The following is an 11090-nucleotide window of genomic DNA, read 5'->3' on the forward strand; positions in this document are numbered from 1 at the left end:
GTATAAAGCAGATAAGAAGTTTTCATTTATTCCTGTCACACAACCTGAAAATAAACAAATAAAACTGTCAGTGACCTTGAACCATCTTCTTAAAAGATATAACTGCTTTCATATATATGTCTTATTCACAACAAATAGCATGAAAAACTACTAACTAACTAGAGGCCTTTTTGGAAAGAAACAGAACTGAAAACATGCTTGAAAATGTCTGTGTCTGAGAGAACTGTGTTACTTCTTGGTTTAAAAAAAAGGCAAAAGAAATATGTTTTAAGCAGTTTACCATGATTGAATTAGGCTTCAACCATATCCCAGTTACAAATATAAGGTTTCTAAAAAAATCCCTGAGATATCCAGATGTTTCTGTCAGATAAAAGCACGATTTGATTCTGACTTTAAACCTGCAGGTTTAGGTGATACCACATATAAATGTAGTGTCCCAGGGTCTCCAGGAGAGGGCAGTAGTAGCACCTGTTGATTGTGTTCTTCTAGACCATAGTTTTGGGTTCTTGCCATCAGTCTGTGGGGACCGATGAATCTAGCTGAAGGAGAAACCTCACTGAGTAACGGACATAAGAGAAAACACCTGAAAACCATTCTCTGTCTCCTTCTGTCCAGAGCGAAACCTGAACCCAAAGGCAGCCTGTCTGAAGCGCCGCGAGGAGGAGAAGGTCACCGTGACATCAGACGGGACTCCCCTCTCACTGGCCGCAGCGCACCACTCCGCCGCCGCCATGGGTGATGGGCCGAACCCCATGGGACAAATGTAAAACGCAGCAACATCTCCTCCCCCCTGAATGGTCAGAAGATTTCACTTATAAACTAATCTGCTGTTGTACCTTTAACTCAAACCAGAGAATCAGTCATTCAAAAAAACAGTGCAAAAATATAATTGAAAGAATCTCATCACAAATCACAAGCAGAAAAAACATGCATGCAGTGACGATAATTTAAGCTCAGTAGTGTGAAGTCAATTTTTGTGTTTTGGCTTTTAGTTAATAAATTGGAAGTTTCTGTTTTTAGGGCTGTCTCCACGCATGGCAAGTTATAATTTGTTCATCACATGCCTGCCATTCCTTCATGTGCTGTCTGTGTACTTTTTAACTATTTCAAGCATTACAATACAACATGAGAAATCTCTTTGTCCTCACACCACAACTAGAAATATAACATTAGTTTTAATGGGATCGATACAGTGAACTGGTCAACAATAATATCACCATTTAAAATTTGCTGGTTTCCCAGAATAAAAGCTGTAAAATCTAATATGTCCACACTGAATCATCGATTTAATCACTCAATTTTATGAGCTTGAATTTAAAAACAAAACTGAACTGCACTCACATATTTTTTATATTTTGGTTTTTATAATTTTAATTTTCAGATGGCAAAAAGCAGAATTGTTGTTTAAAAGGTTACAACTTACACAGACAGCATGTGAATCAAATCTTCCATTATTTGACTGAATTTGAAGAACAGAGCATATTTAGGCTGACTAAAAACAGAAGCCAAGCACATGAGAGAGTTTCTGTCTGGTCTGGGTACACATTAACAACAGATTGGCAGTAAGTGCGATTTTTTAATGTGTGATTGTGTGTTTGTCACTGTTTTTGAATTGGACTTGTGTCGTACAGTCACATTGCTTTTGTGTTTGCATGTTTTAATGTGTAAGTGAGCTTCTTTACTGATGTTCTGTAGCCTTGAAGTAGTAAAGGTGTTTGATGAGGAGGAGGCGTCACCTAAGACAAAACCACAGTTTCTCTGCAAAGAATTTGCAGTGAAGGAAATAAAATAACACCTTCACTGAATTATTTATACACTTCACCTTCTTAGCACAATCATGACTCTGGTAACTTTAAGTGGGATGAACCAGATGCACCAAAACATTTATCTGTATTATTGTCAGTGTATAGTATCTGTCGTTGAATATAGTAGGCTAAGAATACTTGCATGAATATATTATACTCTGACTTCCTCCTTGTTTTACATTTCTGATCATTAACTATGAGTTGAGCTCCTTTGGCCTCTGTTTATTCCTAGTAAACTTTCCAATAAATTATGTAAAGAAAATGTATAATAACGTATTTATGAACTGGAAACTTGTTTCTATTAATTAAACTCTGGCATCCAGAAGTCAGTGTATGAATTCTGTAAAAATTCCCCTCTTTGAGTGACATCTGTAAGTTTTCAAACATTTGTTGCTGCTCGGCAATAACTAAGAGCCTTGGACATTGGACTTGCTATTGTCATTCAGATTCAGATAGGCTCAGGGAAAAATGCACAAAAGCTATCTGGCAAAAAGCTTTTCCCACAGAATCAAATACTGCTGTTCTCTCCAATATTGCTACCACTGCAAGATTATGCACATTGTTTCCATTAGCACCTGTGCCTTGAAGCGGCAGCTTCAAGGCACCACAACAGTTGCCTTTAAAAGAGTGATCTGAGAGGTCTCCAGTAGGAGGTTTGAGAGGAGGTGGATAAATTTCTCAGTCAGGAGGATAAAGTTCACATTTTATGCACATTCATTTCTGTTTGAACTGGCATTGGGCTTAATGCCACGTGGCTATCGTGGCTCAAGAGTTGGCAGTTCGTCTTTTAATCGGAAGGTTGCCGGTTCAAGCCCGTCTCGGTTGTTGTGTCCTTGGGCAAGACACTTCACACGTTGCCTACTGGTGGTGGTCAGAGGGTCTGGTGGCGCCAGTGTCCGGCAGCCTCACCTCTGTCAGAAGTGCCCCGGGGCAGCTGTGGCTACAATGTAGCTTGGCATCGCCAGTGTGTGTGAATGGGTGGATGACTGAATGTTGTGTAAAGCGCTTTGGGGTCCTTAGGGACTAAGTGAAGCGCTATACAAATACAAGCCATTTACCATTTAATAATACACAGTATGTGTTGGGAGTCATCCCAGTCTCACTAGTACCATCAGTTTGTTGAATCACGGTACTTGCACCTGATGCATAGCTTTAAGGTTGCAGCAGCTTTGACAAAACTGCAGTATTTGACATCCTGGGAATAAAAATTTCTGGGTGGTCCAGAATGAATCATATTAGTCATAATCATCAAAATATGTACTTTTACGTAGTAAGTTTAAGTAGTATTCTCTGGTCTTTCCTCTGATATCAGTATCGGCTTATTTGTCTGTTTTTTCCTTCATTGTCTCTCCAGGTCCAAGGTGCCAGAGTTCATCAAGATGATGAGTGACCACTTCCTCTGAAGGCATTTCCATGACAACCTGGCAATCGATCAAAACTGTTGTTGCTTCAGCCTGACCAATCAGTTTCTCTGGAACCCCAACCTGACCAATCAGATCAGCCTTTTTCTCTCCTCTCGTCTGTCGTCTCTGACCCTCCTCTTTGTCATCGTCTCCTTCTTCTATCAAGAACACAAACTGCAGAGTCACGTTAGTTGCTTTCGTCACTTTGCATCTCCAGCTGAAGTGAACTGGATGCTTCTTTGCGGAGACCTAAAAAAATGGCCGCTGTGACATGGCTGCTATGAAGCGGCAGCTTTTGACACAAAGTGACAGCAATGGACAAGTCTTTGGAATCACACCATCGAAGAAACTTCTTCTTGTGCTACATGTTTTATCAGCATTCCCAGTTTTAAAGAACAAAAGGGTTCTATATAAATATATATAGTATATATATATATAATTATATATATATATATATATGAGAAAAGGAAAAAATAATAAAAAATTTATACTGCACGCGGGCAGTGAGGAGGGAAGGGGTTGGGGAGGGATGTTCAGAATGACACAAAACATATCACAAAGTGTTTAAAGAGATTTTTTGTAACAAAAGCAACATTGCGCAGCTGTTGTTGAATGCAGCTCCAGTGCATCTCTGACTGAATGGCAATCTAACGCCACACTGTGGATGAAGCTGTGCCTGATCTCCTCTTGGATGCAAACCAGTCAGATAGATACACACGGAGAAACAAAGGAAACAAAACTAAGAAATGAACACAGGCTGCATACTCAGACACAAACAGTAAGCAAATTTCCAACTATAAATCAAAATGAAGAAAACATTAGCGCACCAAATGTGTTGCAATCATGCAGCTTTTCAGAGGTGCTTGAATTGCTGACTGATTTGAATGAAAACTTTTGCCAATGCTTGACTATCAGAGGCATCTAGAAAGAAGCAGGGCCAACAAGAAGTTACGACTTCTTCCCTTTCTAATGCATTCCCTTACAAAGTGCAAACATTTGCATTGTCAGTGTAAAAGAACCTGAACATTAGTGCTCCTTGCTGGTGCACACATTGAGTTTTTGGAGACTGTAAACTCGTGTAAAGTTATTGTGTGAACACAAATCCAAAAGCCAGGATATTTATACCCAAATGACCCGTGTGTATCTACTGGGAGGAAGAGAGTTCTTAAGGGAATCAATCACTGAATCAGTCAATCAGCGAGTGACTCCAGAGGGACTGGGGAATATTGATGAATTACAATGGATAGACAGAAATAGGAAAACTGTACTGTTAAATGTGGCAGGAAGGAAAGGCTTTCATGGCATCCTCGTTTTAGATTGTTGTGGGTTCAATTTACAGAAAGAGCTGTAGAGTAAACATTCTGAATCAGTCTTTTGTCAGCTATCCAATGACAAAGTTTGAGAGTGGTATCCAGACTGTTACTGAAATCTAAGGATTGCTGAACAGATGGTTGAGGGGACGGACAGATGACAGGAAAGATTTTTCAATTGACGAAGTGGTTTAGAGCTGGCCTGATCACTGGAGTGAATTCTATTCCATGATTAGCACATTCCCTGAAGGCCTGAACTCTGAGAGTTGGTATGAAGGGGATTAAAAGCTAGAGGGAGAGAAAAGGAAAAGCAGAGAATCCACTGGTTTCAATGACTAATGATGCTGCAGGGGAAGTAAGGGAACAGTCATCAGGGCAAGGGGTGTATAATTCTTTTCAAGGGTGCAAGCAGCAGTTGTGAAACCATTCCCGTGTTTGAGTCATTTGACTCCCTCATTTCCTGATTGATCTTAGCCCTAAATATCTAACCCAGCCTCCAAATTCAGAGAGCTTGAGTAGGGTTGACTTTCCAATTGACACTTGCTGGCTGGGAACAACTCTGTGGCCTTGTGTGCATTTTGGCCTTTCGTCCATAGGCAAAAGTAGTTTTCACAACTTACCTTTTCCTATAAGGATAAAGACGTTAAGAAACTATTTGCAGTGCTGATGTGGCGGATAGGGAAAGCAGAGGTTTTGTGGCTTGTGACGTTAGTGCTTCCAATTGGCGTTTAGGGGTAGCCTGTTGGTTTGGCATGCATTTGACAGTGCTTCAGTTGTGGATGCTATCTTTTAAACAGTGTGGATGGGGTTGGGGGAGGGAGGAGGGGATGACAATGAAAAATTGAGCTGTTTTGCCAGACTTGGTGTTACATTGATGACTGCCAGCATTTTGAATAGCTTTTAGATTAGATCAGGAGGCCTGTTTGAAACAATGACCACCCAGATTCCCTGACTGGACCGGGGAAAACTGCACACCGAAGTAGCAGTTTTAGCACCTGGTCATGTTCCAACATAACAACTCTGTCACAGCACAGTTGGTGCTTCTGCACCAGAGAAACAAATATGAGCCGACTCTGGCTTATATCTGCAACTACCAGAATGAGGAAGGTTTCAGGTTTTACCGGTTTTGTCTTTAGCATTAGCTACAATTAGCTGCACTTAACAGCTTTGAACCTGTTAAGTGCAGCTAATTGCTGCTAATTCCAGTTTGAAAGTCCAACCAATAATATGTTACTTTACTCTGTACTCAAAGTGTGTCCAGTTCTATGCCATGTTTCTTGATTTGATAGTCGTAGATGATAAAAGGAACAGGAACAGGAAAAATCCTGATGTCGAAGGTTATGACCACCTAAGTGAGAATTGGAATTAGTAGATAAATCAAAGCTACTGAGAATATCTGCAAGAATTGTGGTGTAAGTCTGGAAGTCCCCCTTCACACCAGTTTGAACCACGGTTTGAACCCCTCTAAGTCCAGGCCTATGTTTAATCCCCAGTCCCAGTGCTCTGCTGACCCTAGCCTTATGAGCCCTGAACTAGAGTCTATAGCCCCTCTTCCCAGCCTCTTGCCCCACTTAAGCGGTCCCACAGATGCAATTTGAACATTCACACTTCTACCAATGTGCCTTTTTAGAGTTCATATCATTCGAGTTGCCAGAGGAGGACATTTACCTGGTCTTTTAATAGGATGCAAGCTTAGGGAAACCTGTTCTTAGTCGTTAGGTTCTATGCAGTCAGGTTTTTTACCAGACCTGGGAATTTAAAAAAAGCTAAAAAGGAAAAAAAAAAGTATTTTTTTGGATAAAAAAAAAAAACCTAAACTGTATTTAATGTACTGTACGCTTATATGTAAGTAGACAGCGTGTTCTGGCTTCAAGCCAATGGGACAGATGCTTGATTTAGCAAGACTACCCCCCATCCCAGTCCTCCCCATACCCCAAAGTCCTCTATAACTCCAGCCCCACTTTCCTGTTCCGAGCCCCAACCCTGTTTCCACGGTGAACAACGCGTCTCTTCTTGTATTATAGCTTATCAGCTTTTTATCAATATTTGATCGGCTTGTCCATGAGCCAATGTAGTCTTCAGTACAAAGTGTGTGGTTGTATGTTGTTAAACTAATTTTCTTTTTTGTTCCCCCTCCCTCTCTCTTTCTCTCTCTTGCTCTCTTTTATAAGAAGAATCTTTTCTCTTATTACTTTTTTTGTCTGTTCTGGTTTACATGTCTATTACAGAAAATGTAAAAAACAACAAAAAAAAAAAGACAAACACAAAAAAACACAATTCGCTATCTGGCAGCATTGTTAACTGTCGGTGGTCATTTTGACGTGGTTAAAATTCTACCCAATCAACAGGAAGGCACGGAAACTGGAAAAGAATCTATTTGAATAAATCAATCTATATATAAATGTACAAAAAATATATACAATATATAACGAGGGTGCCGTTTTCTGTTATTTTTTTTAATTTTCCGTTGCAAAGGGAGTGTTTGCTTGGCAAGGAGTTCTTTTCTCAAAGACTGAACTGGTGGAAGTTGGCGAGGCCCCTCAGTGTTATAAATTTTCAACTGACTTCGTTGTATTCTCCGTTGTTGCCACCCTCTGACTAGTACGGCACCCTGCGCAGGACAAAATGGGACCGGAGTTCCATCAGCTCGATTCACTGCTATCTATCCAAGGCAACAACAACACACAGACATTTGTAAATTGTATGCAACAAAATGGCAAACTTTACCATTATTTTGAAATTGTGTATGTAAAAGTTATATTTTTACATGTAGACTGTTGTTATTTTGTGTTTTAGAAATATGTTGTATTGGTTTTTTTCTTTTGTTAAAAGATGAAAAAGTAAAATTCAGTGTGTGTTGAAAAAATGTGTCACATTGAAAATGTAGTGAGGTCAAAAGTTCAGAAATCAGTTTTTTTTTATTATTATTTTTCAATATTATGTTTATATCTGTGGGGGGCATTTTTGAGGGTTAGAGGGAGGAATCAGAAATCATGAAAGGGATATGACATTAATTCTCCATGCCTCATGACATTACATTTTTAATTGTATTTTTTCGCAGAGATGTGTGTAAATAGCCATCAGCCATCATTTTCTGTGGGGTGAAGATTTGCCAGTGAGACACGATGATCGTGATGATGAACTTGTTTTGACTTTTCAGTGCGGTCGTATTCGTCCGGTTACAGTAGCCAGGTGCCAAGTTTTTGTTTCGATCAGTGGTGCTCTGTACTGTTTGTGGTTTTGGTTGGCAACATCTGAAGTGTAACTCAAACTGTCGTCCCCGCTTGCACCAAGCATCACTTGTATTAGAGCCAATGTTAGTCATTTATTTTGCGCGATTTAAGGAATTTTTTAAAAATTTCTTAAAAAATAAAAATTCAAATTTTTGCAATAACCAATGAATTGAAAATCTGAAACAAGCGATGATGAAATCTTGACTGAGGTACCCAAAGAGTGTTTACAAATGCACTGATTTTGTCGCCAGGTTGCGAGCCAGCTCTGACTGCTGTGCATTTATTTTCCTTATGATGGCATATAAATGTGGATGGAAAAAAAAGATCCTCAACACCTGATTCAAGATTAATGGGAACATTTTGTTTAGAGATTGGAGCTTTGCTAAAGCTCCGGTTACACGGGGCTAAAGACTGGCTGGCAATTCCCTGGCAACCACAGATCACTAAGAAAAAATGTGTATTCCCCAACCAGTTGAGAGTGGTTGCTCAAGAGTTCTTGCATTTGCTAGGGAAAACTGGTTGCAAAGAGCTTTATGGTGTTGCACTGAAAACCTTGTAATTGCGTTGGTTGCTAGCAGATTACAGTGGTAGTTGTAGTTTACATGATCCACGATGTGGACTCACCAGCTACTTGCCCAATGGTAGTAAAACTGTGGAAAGTGCAATGCAAACAGCAGCTATGTGAATTTATAGTAAAAGTTGAGCATTTTGGAAACATAATGTTGGCTGCAGAGGTTAAGCATAACTTTTGCAAGTTTCACTATGATTTGTCCACATCATCCATGCAAATTGCAGACAACCATGACAATCTATTCAGGTCAGTTGAATTTTATTTATATTGCACCAAATCACAACAACAGTTGAGTCAAGGCACTGTAGCGACTGAAGCAATCATAAGGAGTTTTTTTTGTACAGCGCCCTCTTTGCGATCAATTGTAATTAACAGCTGTCAGCAACCACTTTGCTTATCCACCAGAGGTTGCCAGGTTGCCAACCGGACTTTGAGGCCAGTGTGACTGAGGCCTAATATAAAGAAGCAGGTCATCAGCAAATAATCGTATCAGCTATTTCCCCAAAAAGAACTCAGATGATGTGCAAGGCAGTTTCAGTCATTTGTTTCTAGTGTTTGCCATTGAAATTGAGCTTTTTGTCAGCAGGAAAAGCTACTCAGAATTGGACCTAGGTTAAACACAAGGATTGAATCTGTCAGTGCAAGTGCTACATGTATTTTTTAAGTAATGTTTTTTTTGCGATGCTTCATTTCATATTTTCTCTTTGTTGTATAATCAAGTCATCTCCAGAATTACAGTACCTTCATTTTTTGTTACCCCTGGTGTTCTTATTAGCCAAAATGTTAACATTTTTGTTTCTTTTTCCTCCTTGTTGTACATACACACCTCATTTCTCTTTTTCAGTGACTGTGCCATGAGCTTTGTAATCTGTTACTCTGTACCAGTTTTACTGCAATAATGAGTTGAATTCAAAATGGCCACTCCTGTCCTTTGTTTTTCCAGGAAACTTTTTTCTATTTTCTCACAACTCTAAGGCTAAGCGAGCATTTGGGTATATTCCACAGATGAGCACTTGCCAAGATCAGTAGCACAATAAATTTGGTATATTTATATCATATTCAAAATAATTTTAAAAAAATATACTCAACATTTTTCCAGACAACTTCCTGCATAACTTATCATAAATGAAAATAGCAAATGAACAATCAGTTTTTCCACTGCCAGAAAGAGTACATTTATAATTCCTCACAATATTTATGATAATTTCTTTATGCTGTCTTATCAGTTTCATATACATAGATCAGTGTAGTTGTCTTACTAAAACCACACTAGTATTTTAGCTGGTTGTGTTGTGCTGATGAAGGCACATAAAGGTTATTTCACATTTCAATAGGGCCTATATGAAGAAAAAGAGTGCACAGCCAAGAGATTTTCTCATTTCTGAGACAATCTGAAGTAAATCTGTTTCAGACAGTGATAGTTTAGTGTTCAGTGCTATGAGAAGAAAATCAAAAGATTTCTGTCAATTCCAGATTATTTGCTCATAGTTGAAATCACTGATGTTAAGTGCCAACTAACCATTCCTAGCACACATTTTCACACATATCCAGTAAGAAGATGGTTATCGGTTTTATCTTTGTGCATCCAAAGTGTTACCAGGTGTATGATAGTTATTGTATTTGTACAATAAGTTAGCTCTTTGTACAATGTACAATCAATAATTCTAAAAACCCCTAAATGTATGATCATTTTGATGTCATAGTGTCATCATCTTTTTTTCCATAAGAGTAAAATGTTACAGAACTAATTTGGAAACAGTCTGATTATTTATCTCCAGCAGTCATCACTCAAAGCTTTTTCGCATGTCACAAGTTACTTTTGTTGAACACAGCTGTCCTCAAGTTGTATTCGTTAAGGTTTATGGTACAAAATGACCTATTTGCTTATGTGCCAGGATGTTGAGTGTGTCCTGCAACCTAAAAAAAAGCAATCCAGTGCATTTGTTACCGTGAATAATGAACTACAGCTTTAAACATCTTTTAATTCATAGACACTCAAATTACATTTTGGGGGTTTTAATGTATGGAAGTTACCCTCTGAAATAAAGTAACTGTGTAGTGTTAAAATTATTCATACCTACGGAGTTTTGGCTACAGAAAAACCTTTTAACCTAGCTTAGCATAAAGAATAGAGTAGCACCATCAAAACTTACACCTTCTACCATTTTAAAGTTGGCTAGCTATCTGGTTACAATTACAGCTGAGTCAGCCAGTGTTTGCTGATAGCAGTCATGACCTTGCTCAAACCTGATGACCTCACTAAACGGACAGGACTTTTGACAAGCTGGATACAAGCAGTAGCTGCAGGTCAACAAACAGCTCTTAATGCTAACTACTGCAGAAACCACAATGTCCTAATTTAACATTCCTATTGCTACACCTGCCTAATAAACACAACACAACCCAATGCTGAAGACATAATGAACATTATATCTGGGTGTCAGATAGTGGCATATATTTACCACCAGGCATGTGGAGAAATGTTTATTTGGGTGAAATATGCATTTAGAAAGAGCTTGGAGTGAACTCAGACCACACTTATATTTGCAATTCTCCACCAAAAACAACTGCAGTTATTTTATTTTTACCTGAGCGAAGTCATCATTCTAATTTACTACTTTGGTAGTGGTTTAATGTAGACATTAAATTAAAATGTAATTTATTTGGGTGAAAATAGAATAACTAGTATAGCTGCCTCCACATTCCCATTCCAACCTATAAATGCTCCACTCACACACGGCCCTATAGATTATTGATGACCCCTTAGC

General features: G+C 38.9%; 1 protein-coding gene across 9 annotated transcripts in view; it reads left to right on the forward strand.

The window, feature by feature from the left end:
• The window catches only part of tcf4 (transcription factor 4), a 243221-nt gene extending 233151 nt beyond the window's left edge, over positions 1-10070 (forward strand). For 7 of the 9 annotated variants that reach the window (XM_084934628.1, XM_084934630.1, XM_084934629.1 and 4 more), the window contains 2 exons: positions 616-763; positions 3160-10070. In XM_084934628.1, coding sequence (XP_084790754.1) covers positions 616-763; positions 3160-3208 — 197 coding nt within the window. In that variant the 3' untranslated portion in view covers positions 3209-10070. Of the gene's footprint in view, positions 1-615; positions 798-3159 lie in introns of all 9 variants that reach the window. The other 2 variants (XM_084934631.1, XM_084934632.1) reach the window with 1 other exon arrangement.
• The last annotated feature ends 1020 nt before the right edge of the window (positions 10071-11090 follow it).

The sequence above is a fragment of the Perissodus microlepis genome, chromosome 7, assembly GCF_051167445.1.
Source record: "Perissodus microlepis isolate ML-2025 ecotype Zambia chromosome 7, ASM5116744v1, whole genome shotgun sequence".
In the NCBI taxonomy this organism is placed as follows: domain Eukaryota; kingdom Metazoa; phylum Chordata; class Actinopteri; order Cichliformes; family Cichlidae; genus Perissodus; species Perissodus microlepis.